At 53.9% G+C, this 14319-nt stretch overlaps 1 protein-coding gene across 9 annotated transcripts in view; it reads left to right on the top strand.

The window, feature by feature from the left end:
• Window positions 1–14319, top strand: part of RBFOX3 (RNA binding fox-1 homolog 3) — a 358296-nt gene that overhangs the window by 273782 nt on the left and 70195 nt on the right. For 4 of the 9 annotated variants that reach the window (XM_073311003.1, XM_073311004.1, XM_073311002.1 and 1 more), the window contains one exon: window positions 694–4123. The exons of 2 other annotated variants lie outside the window; for them this stretch is intronic. In XM_073311003.1, the coding sequence (XP_073167104.1) occupies window positions 4106–4123 (18 nt within the window). In that variant the 5' untranslated portion in view covers window positions 694–4105. The remainder of the gene's footprint in view (window positions 1–693; window positions 4124–14319) is intronic. 3 more of the 9 variants (XM_073311008.1, XM_073311006.1, XM_073311005.1) reach the window with 2 other exon arrangements.

The following is a 14319-nucleotide window of genomic DNA, read 5'->3' as shown; positions in this document are numbered from 1 at the left end:
TGTCTATAAGTAACACTCATCTACCTTGATATAGTGCCCTTTGTACTAAGGGACCCTAAACTGTGCAAGCAGTATACTCAGCAATCTCTCCCCTCATCCCTCAAATGTAGCTATCTCTGGGGTGGAATGTACCAGCCATTTCTGCAACAACAATATTTCAAAACAACAAATGCAGCAGAGGGAATTGAAGGAAGGCAGGATGTTTGCTTGGGACTTTAGAGTCCATAACACTAGCAAAAATTGCCGAGAGATATTTAGGGGTAGATTTTTAAAGAGTTGCAAAAAAAACTTTAAAAAAATGGAATTGTACACCCAAATCAGGTTTTAAATGCTTACTCAGATATTTGCATATGCATATACCCAATTCCTGTCTGTCTATACAGGCTTGTCCCACAAAGATAGGCATGCATTGTGGCGTGCACCCGTGGGTCTCCTTTGTAGAATACGTGACTCTTAGTAAGTGCCAGTCTGGTCTCTGTCTCAGCCAGCGATACTATATTTTGCTGCTCAGTGTCCCTCTGGGGCTGTTCTGGGCTACAGGTCCAGGACTGGCTCACATGTGACAAGCACTACCTATTCAATTACCAAGGCCTCATCCCCAGGAGGTCTTGCATCCAAGCACAGGTCTAGCCCCTACCTGCTGAGATGTGCTCGGGTCCCAGCACAAGGCATCTGGCCTGTTTCTTCCTGTAGAGAAGTCAGGATGGTGGGTTGGGGAGATTGCCATCGACTCCACGGCTCCGTAATGCCCTGCCTCGGACAGAGGGAGCAGCAGGAGAGCCTGGGCCAGGCAAGGCACAAACCGAGTTGGGAACAGCAAGGTAAACACTGTCAAACAGGAACTAACCGTGGTTTTGTGGTCAAGTGTATTATGGTGATTTGTGTCAAAGGGTCCCAAAGTAGTGACGTAAGGTCATACCCAGGGATCCCTTCTAATGCCCACTGAGAGCCAGCCACCTCCCTGTTCAACACCACACGGTTTAGATGGGAAGGGAGGAAGCAGAAGTAGAGGGAGTCAAATCCCTGCTGGTAATGCTGGCCATGGAATAGCTAGGAGAAGAAAAAAAACCCACAGCCAAACAGTGACCTGCCTGTCTCTTAGCCTCTTCTCCCCAGCAGACAGCGCAAAATCTCCCTCTGCTGCATGGGCTCCCCTTTCTGACCTGGGGAGTCTTGTTAAGGGGAGAAAGGTTTATTTCTAGGCTGTCCTATGGTCCCTCTCACAGACACTGAGGGCTTTAGGCTTGTGTCCCTGTGGCAGGGAAGGGTTCCTGGCCCCCTCTTACAGAGGGGGAGGGAACTTACCCAGGAGCCCATGTGAGGATGTTGCACCCAGTTTCCCCTTGACTCACTCTAGGTCTTCACCACCAGGCCCTCCTCAATTTTTGTGGGGGGGGAGCAGCAGTGGGGACTCGCTCCCCGAGGTGAGGGGTGCAGCTGTGCTTGCAGGGCTCTGGGAGGATGCGGGGGGAGGCCTTGGACACCAAGGTAGGAATGAGTGAAAACCTGGGCTCTCTTCCCCTGCCTGCCGTGGTGGTTCTTTTGCTTGATCACCCTCTCCTGGTGCTGAATTATTAAGTGTGTTGTTTTCTTTTATTGCTGTGCTGGAGGAGAACTGCCTCACACCAGCCCCGCTTTGAATGTGATTATGTGCTGCGGGGGGGGGCTGTCAGCGGCAGCTGGGCCCCACAGAACTATCTTCCCGCCCTTGCACGCCTTCGCCTTCCCTTGCTCTTATTTATTTGCCTGCTCCTGCAAGTGGCTCAGCGCGCATGGTCCCCTCTCTCCGCGGCACAGTGGGTCCCTTGGAGGACGGGAGATTTAGTGTCTGAGAGACATGCTGCCCTGCCTGCAGAGCTGCTGTACCCGTCGCCTTGGCTCAAGGGCCTGCTCCGTGCAGGGATTGTTTATCTTACCCTGAGGATTCTGCTACTTTCCTCTGCGGGATGGAGCGTGATCCATAACAGGGCTTTGCCCCAAGGCCAGGCTCCTCCAGAGAAACAGGGAACTTGCCAGGGCAGCAGCAGGGCTCAGGCAGGCATGTGGTAATTCCCCAGAGCCTCTCATTGGAGCAGCAGGGCATTCCTGGGGATCCAGGCCCCATCTCAGGCTGGAGGAGGCGTTGCAGGCGTGGTCGGGGCAGAGCAGCATGCAGGAGTGGTGGAAGCACAGCACGGGATGGTTATTTTATCGTAATAGCCCCTTGGCAGCAGAGCTAGACTGTCACGATTCTGCCCTTCCCCCGCCTATCCCACGAGGGCCCTGTGCAATGTGAAAAGCTACCACACAGGGGCCTTGTCAAGTCCCCGTCGTTCTGTCCCTCAGCAGGTCAGAATGTCCCTAGAGCCATCCCGAAGGAGAACTGAAGTGCTTCCACCAGATCCATTTGTTTGCACTCCTCTGGCCAGAGCCAGCCCATCCCTTTGCCCCTGCACTGCCCCCAGCCTAACAAGTGCCTGGCCCTCACAAGTCACTGGTGGGGCCAAGCTGCTGAGCTCTAGCCATTCCCTGGACTTAGAACTGGCCGTTGGGCTGGGCTGGGCTGGGCTGCCCGGGGCAGGTGAATGAGCGAGCGGGGTGCAGTGACGGAGTCCGAGCGGCTGGGCTGGGCTGCCCACAGCACATACCCAGGGCAGGTGCCTGCTCTGCATGGGTTCCCAGCTCTGCCTTGGACTCTGTGGCTGAGGGCAGCCCTTTGAACTCAGCCCCTCGGTTCCCCCAGGGGCGTTATTGCTGTTTAAGATCACAGAGTAAAGCATTGTTCAAGGGTTGCCCCTTCCCTTCCTTAGGCTCACTAATCTCAGGTCCCCCAGCCTCCGGGATCAGGCTTTACCAAGGCTGCTCCTGCTTTTCCTTCCTGCCTCCCACCCCACATCTGTCTGGTCTAGTTAGGTTGTGAGCGCTTCAGGATAAGGACTCGCTCACTGTCTGCAGCGCCCAGCACAATGGGGCCTCGAGGTGCTGCCCTAATCCAGGCAATAATAATTATTCCAAGAATTTTCACTCCCTAAGCAGCCTCGGAAGAAGGGGTTTGTGCAGAAATGACCGAGGCCGTAGCCGTTAGAACGAGAGGGCGGGGGGCTCCTGTAATGACCTCTCTCCCTTGGCCAGGGGTGGGGCAGCCACTATCCATCCTGGCCCATGAGAAGCCAGGAGCTGGGCCTAGCTCAGGCTGTCAACCTTGGATGCTGGCTGAGCCTGACCCAGGAACAGGAGAGGAAGAGGAAAGGAAAAATCACTCCTGCCAGAGAGCAAGCGCAGTCAGAGCTGGCTGGCACCTCGCAGGTTAATTGTGAGAGCAGCCGATTCCCTTATTGACAGGGTAGCTTGAAAAATGCTGAGGCAGGACATCCATTGCACAGAGTGTCGGAGCAGGAGCCTACACTCCCAGCTCCCTGCCATGCACGCTCTCGCTCTCCCCGCCACACGTTCCCCTCCCTTCCCCGGCAGCCCATCCAGCCCCTTACAACAAACCTGGCAACTTGGCCCCCAGTCCTTCAGCCTGGCTCCTCGCCGCTGATTGGCCTCACGCTCCCAGCCTGAGTCCAGCAGCCCCTGCACTCCCAGCCAGCTGTACTCTACCTCCGCAGGAGGAACAGGTCCAGCCTCGCTCGCTTTTTCTCTCTTCCTTTTTCTCCTAAGGACACCCAAGAGGATTTATTTTTGGTCCCTCCCCCCGTTTTTAATATCGAATCAGCTCCCCTCACCCCCACCCTTCCTCGCTCTGTGACTCGTGCTTGGGATCTGGGGGCTCGCTCCTTTCCCCTGCCCAAGTTGGAATCCTTTCTCCGATCCTCGCACCACGAGCAGCTGAGCACCAGCATGATGGACACTGATGGCCAGCTCTGACGTGCATGGCGGCCTGTGGCGAGTGACCGCGCTGTGCCGGCGAGGGACCCGAGGCGATAGGGCACTGCTGCCAAGCCACCCACCAGCACAAAGCCCAGAGAAATCCCGGGAAGAGAGAGACTGCGAGGGAGCACAGTGCGGGTCACCTCCGCCAGCTGCACGGGGAGTGGAAGGGGAACCCCACACCCTCTCATTGCGCTGCTAGGCCAGCTCACCTGATTGCTCCTCTCTGGTGCTGCACATCCCCGCTGCCGACATGATGATGTATTTCTGGGTAGGTACCAAACACAGGATTTTCCCCTTTCTTTACTGGGAGCTGGGGGCTGGTTTGTTTCACAGCATTCTTGCTTCCAGCTTCTGGAGCTCTGATGCCTGCCAGGGAGATGCTTTCTTCTTCCAGCAGGGATCTCTCTGCTTCCTGGCTTCCATACAGCCAGAGGGGATCAGGTGTCTGCCTGTTGGAGGCAGGCCCCCAGGAGCAAGGAGATGGGAGCTGTCTTCCCCCTCCCAGAATGGGCAACTCCAGCATGGGAGCTGGGCAGGGCTTCCTGGTTTGAATTCAACTAGCGAAAGGCCTGGTGACCCCTCCCCTCTAGGAAAGCTTTCTGAACAAATCCTGACCCAAAGTTCTGCCTCTTCCTGCAGCTGTCCCCTCTGAGCCCCAGGCTCACTGCGGGCTTTCTATAGCACAGCCCTGGGGGCTCTTAGACTCAGAGCTGTTCTCTAGGCTCTCTGCAGATCACCAGGTAACAGGCCACGGGATCTGGAGGTCCTGCTCAGAGGCATATCCCTCCACTAGGAAATCTTTCTGCACCTGTTCCACCCAATCTCCCCTCACATCACTCTCTGGAAGAGGAGTGGAGGATAGTTAGCAGAAGCAGCAAATCTTTGGCTGCTCAAGAGAATTTGCTTTGTTGTTTGGTTTGCTTTGCTCAGAAGAGGCTTGTGCTGTAGGTGAAATGCCAAAAGTACTTACCCAGGGATGGAACCCTAGAGAACGTGGCCCAAGGTGGGAGTGTCCTGGAGAAAGGGGCATCTGCTGCTGCTTGTTTGGCCTGGCTCTGGGAAGTTCCTCCTTCGTCTCTGTACCCAGCATGTCTGAGTTTCCCATGCTCCTTTCAAACAGCTCAGCTTGACTGGCAGCAAGTCCTGCTGGAAATAAGGAAAGAGGCCTCTCAGTTATGAGTCTGTGGTATTCAGGCAGCAGCCCAGCGAGCAGCTGCAGGGACGTGGACTGGCCTTGTCCTTAAGGCTTTGGACAAGAAACTTTAAATGTAGCTTGTCCAATAGAGCACAGAGGAGGGGCATATGAACAGTGGGAGCAGGTATTGGAAGAGCATGTGAACTGACCTGAAAGCACCTTCACAGGGAGCTTCTAAGGCCAGACAGCCAGAGGTTAAAGCCAGGGCAGTTTGGCCAGATTCAGGAGAGAATGAAGTAACAAGCTGAGGAAGCAAATGGGCTTGAGACAAGAGCAGCAGACAGCATTCTTGTGCTCTGCCAGGGCCGCCCTTCTCTGGGAGTGCCATGAACTTACCTGGGGGGTGGGGCCTCTGGAAGCTCAGTGGGGTGCCTCCTGGCTTTTTACATTGGCTTCTCCCTCTTTCAGGGCAAGTTTACACTATGGCCTAAGTCAATCTTACTTACATCGCTCAGGGGTATGAAAAAGCTGCCCCCCAAGTGACGCAAGTCTTGTGCTGTCCACAATGGTGCTATGTTGGCAGGAGACACTCTCCTGCTGACACAGTTTCCGCTTCTTGCCAAGGTGGAGCAATTATGCCGACAGGAGAGCGCTCTCCCATCAACATAGCGCGTCTTCGCCAGACAATGCAGCTACACCAACGTAGCGCTGTCGTGTAGACTTGCCCTGAGTCTGCCTCTCAGATTTCCCATGAGATAGGGTGGGCAGGGGGTGGAGGGCAGGGGGTTCTTGGCTCTCTGGGCATAACCTCCTGCTTATTTCACATGGTATAAATGGCTGTGGTTAGTGCTTCTTTCCCACCCCCACTCCTCACCTTATTATCTTTAGAGGAGCCAGCATCCCAGCCCAAGGGCTCTGCAAAGGGTATTTAGCTCTCTGAGTGCCTGGCACAGCCAGGGTCCCAGTTCACTGCTCTGCATAGTGGTGGCATTGGAAACAGGCTCACTGACCATGCTCCTGGTGCTGTCACCCTTTGTGCCCATCCTTATCTATGGGCTGCAGTGAGCCATTGTACCTGGTCTCCAGGATGATATAAGCCATTTTAAGTAGTAGGTGGCAAACTCTTTTAATCTCATTTCAAGCTCAATCCTGTGAATGGGGGCTTTGCACATCGAGCTGAGGGTGAGTCCCAGCTCGAGGAGACGTATTCGTGTGAGCTCGACAAAAACAGAATGTAGGTGCAGTGGCGCAAGGAGCAGGACAGGCAGCCACCCTGGGGCCTAGGCTCCTTGACAGCTACATATACTCAGGACGGCTGCCTCTCCCATACTCATGCTGCCATGGTTGCATCCTGGCTTTGGCCCACCAGTTCCATTAGAGCTAGTACAGAGATGTCTCCCGGAGCTGGGACTCACCCCCGGCTCAAAGGCAGGCATGCCCTTGTGGGCTAAGACACTCCGTGCAGACTCTCATGTTACTGGGCTCAGGTGCTGTTTAGGGAGAGAGTGTAAGGAAAATGCAAAGACATGATTTAAAGAACATAACACAGAGGAGAAAAGAAAACCATGGCAGAGAGAGACGGAGACACATGGCACAGCAAGGGGGAGATGGGGTAATAGATGCAAATGGTCTCCTTGACTGTGCAGGGCAGCACCTGTGTAACTGAGCAGAACCTGCTCCAGATAATGCTGCTCTAGAGACCGTCTCTTGGCAATCTCACCAGTTATTGCCCTGCCTCTGAGTCCATCTTCCTGGGGAAACTTACAGAGACGGTTGTGGCAAAGGTGACTGGTACCATCTGGACCGCTCAGAAGCCCTTGTCTCTTTCAGCTTGGGCCTGGTGCAGTGACTGTGCTGCTCTTGTTGGTTGATGTTCTGCTGCCAGCACTGGGCCGTGGCCTGGTGTCCCAACAGCCTCCAAGACTGTTGAGTGGCCTCCAAGGTTTGTTCATCTCCTGCAGTCCTGCGGAATGATTCCGTTTGTTCGCCTGAGAGGGAGCAGAAGGGAAGGTTTGACCCAGCTGCTCATCTGCACGGTTCTGTTTTGTCAACCCTCCTGTTGAACATGTATGTGAGGTCACTGGTGAAATTGCCAGATGTTGTCATCCGTCTGTGAAAGATACCCAGCTCTGTGTCTCAGCAAAGCCGTATGGAGGGGCATCTTTGTGGGTTTTGTGCCAAGCTGCAGTAGGTGCCTGGCTGAGATAAAGCTGTCTGACCCCAGACTGAACAGCATGGAGGTGATGCCAGTGGATTGGGGGAGCATATGGCCAGGTAGTTCCTGCCCCTGTTTTTGATGGCACGCATCCTTTGTCTAAGCGGTTTGCAGTTGGGGATGCCTCTGGAATCCTGGCTGTGCCTGGAATCACAGGTGGCATCAGTGGCCAGGAATGCTGTTTTCACCTGCTCCGAGATAGATGTTTGTGATCATTTTTTTTTTATCTGGGTCTCCCCATGTAATCCAGATTGGCTGACTGCAGTCCCCGGGATCTCCTCCAGAGTGGTTTTCTTAGGTCTTCCAGCTGCCCTCCACACTATTGGCTGTGTGTCGCTGTGGTGGGGCTGCGGCAAGGGTTGCTCATGAGTGGCTCCATTCCTTTCTTTCTAAGAGAGCCCAGAGCACTGAGCCACTGCTCATCGGCCCGAAAGACTCTTACAGGCGACTCCACAGAGCCCTGTTCTCCAGCTCAAAGCGTGTATGGGGCTACTTGGTTAATTAAGTATGGGCTGCCGTGTCTTCATATGTAGAGGAAATCCAGCTCACTGCATGTCTCCACCTCTCCTGAGCTGGTTGGAGCAATGGCACAACTTACCTGGGGTCTAACAGGTTGGGGTCTGGCTGGGGGCTAGCTGGTTCAATCCAGACAAGACTCAGAGGCTGCAGGGAAGGTTCTGTCAGCCCTGGAGGCAGGTGAATGTCTGCCATTTGCTGTATGGGAGGCAGCCCAAGGCCTGCTCCTGGATGCTGAGGTAGCAGCAATGGCCAGTGCAGCTTTTTATCATCTGTACTCAGTAAGGAGATTACAACCTTTTCTTTCAGCTTCAGAGCCTCGCCAAAGATACCAAGGCCTTTCAGGAAGACGTGGCATGACGGTAATGCTGTGTGCTGAGTTACAGCCTTTGTGGAATGGTGCACAGTGTGCCAGATCCCTTCTCCAGCGGGGTTTCCCAGCAGCTCCCATCTCTGCCCCATAATCTGCACTGGCTACCAGTCCCAGCCCAGGGGAAGTTGAAGTGTTGGCTTGAGGAACAAGAGCAGTGAAGGGCAGCAGCAGCAGCATGGGGTCCACTGGAATACATACCCAGAATCACGGGCAGGAGGCACTAGCCATGGCTTCACTGCTCTGAGCTCTGGTACCCCTGTATGTCCAGGAATGCTGCGGTCACACCTCCTGACGGCAGTGTAGACATGCTCTGAGGACGTGCCTCTTCCCTTACTTGTGTATGTCATACGTGAGCTATTTGGGCACTGGTTTCAGTGACCAGGCGGTTCCCAGGGAGGGTCCCCCGGCCTGGTTAGTGTTTTGGGGAGCGACTCTGATAAACGAGGTGGTAGGATCACGTCAATGGGCTGTCGTTCCTGTGCCCAGGCAATCGAGCTCATTTTTATATCTCTGAAAGTAAAGAAATAAAACCACAGAATGTCTTTTCCTGATAGCCAAAGTGCTGAGCCTTACCCCGGCTACTGCAAGGCTGTGCTGGGGTGTAAACTGAATTACCCATCAATGTAACAGTGCCACAGACACAGGGTCTTGACCTAAACCAGTCCCACCAGTGTTTGTGCCCCTTTCCTCCTGGCAAAACACAGCAGCTAAACCTGCCCGTTTCCGTAGGCCAGGCAGCTCTGGGGCTCTCCCCGCTGCCTTGCTCTAGCCCTCTGAAGGCTGCCTGAGGCTCTGGGGCTCTCTGAGTGGCTAGTGAAGGGGGTGCCCATCTTCGCTCTGCACTCTGGCACAGAGTAAGCATTTAATAGACATTTGTGGTGTTTTCCTGCGACTTTTTTGCTTTCACAGCCCCAGAAAGAAATGAGACCCACAGCCCCTCAATGGGGCAGGCCAGCATGGGGGCTCACTCCATTTGGAAGCACAGTCTGGAGATGGGGAGTTCCCCACTCCCAGCCTGCTGCAGGCTTCCAGAATTACAGAGAGGGCACTCCAGCAGCTGCAGGGAGGAGGTGGAGGAAAGGAGCTCAGGGGAGAGAGGGGACTAGTGTGAATTTAGGGTTTCTCAGGGAAGCAGATTTTGGTCTGAAGATGCTTTGCCATCTGAAGTCTCTGTGCAGCCCCTTTCCTGCGCTAGGCAGGAGCGTGGCAGGGCCCAGGAGCCCCTTTCTACCAGGGTTTAAATTCTGCACAGGACTGGGGGGGTTCCCAGCACTCAGCTTGTGTCTCCACTCCAAATTCCTGACACTGGTCAAGGCAGGGGGGGCCACAGCTGGGATGGGAGGTTCCTGAGTGCGGCTGTCCGAGGAGGGGCATAGTGCATTTGGAGAATGTGTTTCTGAAGGGGAAGCTGTGGGCTAGCTGGGTTGGGATAAAGGGGCCTTGATTTAGGATGAGATTTGGTGCAGCTAGGGGAGCCAACCGCATGGATACAGGGCAGGGCTGCAGTGGGTGTCTGTGCAGCAACTCCATAGGCCCCAGCTAGAGTTTTGCAGAGCCCTGTGTGCAGCCCCAGGGCTATGGAGTGGGGCTCAGGGAGTAGCACCTTGCCTCTCCTGACTCCTAACCCCTGACTCTAACCACGAAACAGCTCTTTCTCCCTGCTCAGTGATCTCTGTCCTCCCAATAATGCCTAGCACAGGCAGCTCTCTGCTGGCTCTGCCAGGGAGTCTGGGGAGAGAGATGGGCCTCAGCTCCTAGGAGGGAGGATTGGTCTCCCCAGGCTGTGCAGAAGAAGGGCCCAGCAAGGGCTCAGCTCCCAAGGGCAATGAGGTAATAGCTTGAGAGTCGTCCCCAGCTTGGGCACGGCAGGAGTTTCTCAGTCTCTGCTGTGGGGGGAAGCGTAGGGGTTTGGTTTCCTCCTGCGGCTGGCGTTGTGGTCACTGTTGGCAGCACTGCAGGGAAATTCTGCAGTGGCAGCTACCAGCGGGCCGCTCAGTAATTGACACCACAACAGGCTGGGATGCCAAAGCAAAACGTCTTCAAATTAGCAGTGATTGCAGGAGAAATAAAGAGCGTGGGGGGCGAATGAAAGGAGGGTTTCTATAAATATTATGATTTTTAAAGTTTGCCCTGGAGTCCTAGAAGCTCTTTAAACGCTTATAGTCTGTGCATTTAAAAGGCCTTATAATGAGAATTTAGTGTCGCCTTTTGGAGCACCTCCTGCCTCGTGTTTTCACGTGCCACCTGTCTTCTGTCCTGATTGGCTTTCCTGCCTGGGCTAAGCCATGTGACTGGCATCATCTCTCAGTCGCAGGGATGTGCCAGCCCCCTTTTCACTCTCCTGCTGACTCAGCAGCCTTCCCCCATCCTGGCTTTTTGGCCCCAGAGTGATAACTGAGTCTCATGCGAAAACACTCAGGCCTAAAATTTCCAAAAATTGCACCTGATTTTGGGAACCTTCTTTCCTTGGAGCCCAAGTTGAGACCCCAGAGGCCTGTTTTTCAGAGAAGCTGAGCACGCACAGCACTCCAACAGGGCGGAGTTGTGGAGACTCAGCGTTTCAGAAAATTGGCTGTTAGAGCCAACTTCTCCCTTACCCTGTCCCTTGCGTCACCATTCACCCCGTGCAAAGTGTGTGGAGTGGATGAAAAATGCCACCATTCTGATTCAGTGGCATTTTACCTCCCTTGGTGCTGATGTAAATCAAGTTCACAGGGTGCATGGCCGTAGAGGAGGGCCCATGGTGTCTTGCCCAGAACCAGAGGAATTATCTGCCTTAAAGTCTGAAAAAAAATCAGTCCAGAAACTCCCCAGAAAAACTCGAGTCAGATGTTTATTGCCTTGAACTTTTTTCACGTGCTTTTCTTTGTGACATTTTTTGTTTGTGTCGCCACTTTCATACAAACTCCCAAATCCTCTTGAGAGTTAAAAGGTGAAGAGCAGCACAGGGAGACAGAGAGAGAGCAGTGATGCCTTCAGCTGAGCTTTGGGGTGGTGATGAAAAGCTGCCCGGGGTGAGAGGGACAGGGAGGCTGTTCCAGGTGTCAGGAGCTGCAGACAAGAAAGCTCTGGTGCTGGGTATAGGGAGATTGTGAGGAGATGCAGAGAGGGGGCCACCACTAGACAAGTGACGAGGGGAGGGAAGAGGCACAGAGTGCAGTATAGACAGCTCCAGCTCCTTGTCAAGAGCCTGGTCCCTCCCCTGGGAGCCCATCTCCAGGTCAGAGAGAGTGCAAACTCCATGGCCCGTGCACTCTGCTGTGACTGCCAGTTGTGACAGTGGGTTTGCAATGTGGGCACCAAGTGACTCTCGAGGTTTGGCCACCGCCCAGCGGGGCTGGGTTTGAATAGACAGCCGAGGAGTGACACATTCCATAGTCCAATCCCAGCCCCCTGAGCCCTCCATTCTGCCATTTGCTGTCTGACCTCTTCACTGAATGCCCCGCATCAGCAGAGAGAACTTGCAGAAGGACCCTAGGGTTTTACTAGAACTAGTTACCAGATTGTCTCTCTGTGGGAGGTTTCCTGGACTGCTGATCGCCGGATGGGGGCAGCAGCTCTTTCAGGGGAGCAGAAGACATGCATGGATGACACTGGTGTATGGTGATGTCCAGTCCACCCCTTTATTAAGCCCCACAAGCTCCAGAGCCCCTTCCCATCTTCTCCCATGGGTGCTTGTCAGGCATAATACTGAAACCAAGAGGGTGGGGGATGCTGCTGTTCTGGTGTTGCTGAGGCACTTTGGATTTCCTTAAGCTGCCTGGGAAGGGCCTGCTGCTGCTTGGGGCAGAAGGGAAGGCACTGTGCATTGCTGAGTTGCTTCATTATCTGCATGCTTAGCTCTGTGGGGGAAGGAGAGTGTGATCTGCCCCAGTGACCAGCGCATTCACGTGCCCTGCTGGGCCATCAGAAAGATGCTCTGAACTTTCTCACCATCACTTCTGTGGCTTCTGCACTGACATTTCACCAGCGGTGTCTTGGCTTTTCCCAGTAGGAAATACTGCAGAGCAGCGGCTCTCAACCTTTCAGATGATGGTACCCCTTTCAGGAGGCTGAGTTGTCGTGCATACCCCAAAGTTACACCTCACTTAAAAACTACTTGTTTACAAAATCAGACATCAAAATACAAACGTGTCACCGTGCACTATCACTGACAAATCGCTGACGTTCTCATTTTTACCATATAGTTATAAAATAATCAATTGGAACATAAACACCGTACTTACATTTCAGTGTGTCGTATACAGAGCAGTATCAGCAAGTCATTGTCCGTATGAAATTTGAGTCTGTACTGACTTCGTTAATGCTGTTTATGTAGCCTGTTGTAAAACTGGGCAAAGAGCTGGATGAGTTGATGTACCCTCAGAAGACCTGTGCATCCCCCCAAGGGTATTCGTACTCCTGGTTGAGAACAACTTCTGCAGAGTCTGAGATTGGAGCCCAGGCAGAGGGGAACCAGAGCAGGAGGTGTCAGAGCCCTGGCTTGGGGAACTGCTCCATGTGACACTGCAGCTGTTCACCTGTGGAAGGCCCTGCCCTGTGCTGCTCCCCTGGCGCTGGGAGGCTGAGTCATTCCCGAGCATCGGTTCTGCCTTGGTTCCGCTGCCTGTGTGTTCAATCTCATTAAATCCGCGGTGTCAAATTGTCATTTCCTACAAATATTGTGTTGAATGAAGGGGCTTCAGGAAGGATTGTATTGACTGAAGGAGAAAAGCCAGGGATTCTCGCTGGCACCAGGGCAGGGCCATGCCTGCTCTACTTAATTAAAAGTGTAAACTGTGGGTGATCCTGAGTGCCCAGCGCCCACTCTGCAGAGGCCAGGAGCCCAGGGCTAGGGCCAAGAGAGTCTCATTGCCCCCTGTTTTTGACCCATGTGATTCACATGCAGCATCTCCTTCACCAGCTCCTGGCTCTTGGGGCCTCAGTGCAGGCGACTGGGGATTCTCATTCTGTGGTGAGAATGTGGCATATATTCCTAGCAGCGATTGGTGGGATGAAGATGGTGAATCTTCAGTAGGTCTTGACCTGTTACAGGGCATGTAGGTTATTTGACACACACACACACCCTTCCCCTGCAGAATAATTGGCTTTGAAGAGACTTGGTTGTTCTGCTTTCTCCCGAGCCCTCAGCAGCATGAGTTAGGGGCTGGCTTCCCTCTCAGGGCCCAGGTTCCTTCCTAACTATTGGACACTCCACGCAGGAGAAGCCCAAAATCTCTTCCCCCTTGACATGCTGCGTTTGGGAGAGTCGCTTCCTTATTACAAAGTAACTAAATTGCTGGGTCTGGATACGGAGTCAGTACCTCTCGTATCTTGGCGGCTGCTAGCTCCTCTCTAGCCCAGCTCAGCAGTCGGGTTTCCAGCTCACATCCTACCAGAGATGTCCCCAACTTGGTCGTCAGGGCAGTCAGGCCAGGGGCCAAAAGGGCTGAGGAGACAGAATTCCCCCTGCAGCCAGTTCTAGCGCTGTGATCCTACGTAGCACAAACTGCTGAAACTCCCAGCAGGGCTCTCTGGCTGGAGAAGCAGGTGTTGGTGGAAGAGAGGCATTCTCTGGGGTGGGAGGCTTGCTTTGAAGGGGGGCAGGGGCTGGTGGTTTTGTGGCTGTGGATGCATTAGAAGGAGAGAGCCATTATCTGTCTGCATATTTGTTGCTTGTGTTGGCAGGTGGGTATCTCAGATTCCATGAGGCTCCTGTGTCTGATCTCTGCCTTTGCCTTTGGCTGTTTGGGATCATTGGTTCCCGTGCTGGAAGAGCAGTTCCCTATATCATGACTGAAAACTTAATTATCCCAAGGCAAGAGGGTGAAGTCACACGGCTGTTTCCTGTGGGGGTTGCTGCTGTGCATGGCTGGTTTGCGTGACGAGGATCTGGCAGAGAGTGGATCCTGTTGCAGTGGGGCAGGGTGTGGATGGCAGCCCAGGTTAACATTTGAGGGTTTTGAACCATATGATGGTTCTTGGGGTACCCACGACTGGGAGTCACCTTGTTACCCCCTTGGCCTCCAATGAGGAGGAGATCTGCTTATGCTTAGCTGGGTGTCAGCTTCCTGATGCCACCAACCTGTCAGCTGCCCAAACAACTTCCTCAGGGTTCTACCATCCCTTACTTTTCCTTGCAGATTAAAAATAGGGGTACCCCTGTCCCTGCGCCCCCCTTGGAGCATTCCCCAGCCCCATCTCCACTGAACCCTCACAGAAATACCTGGCCTGCTGTCCCCTAGG

Source organism: Lepidochelys kempii, chromosome 14, assembly GCF_965140265.1.
Source record: "Lepidochelys kempii isolate rLepKem1 chromosome 14, rLepKem1.hap2, whole genome shotgun sequence".
Lineage (NCBI taxonomy): Eukaryota > Metazoa > Chordata > Testudines > Cheloniidae > Lepidochelys > Lepidochelys kempii.
Note: the sequence above shows the minus strand (reverse complement) of the source record. Positions and strands in the feature narration are given on the sequence as shown.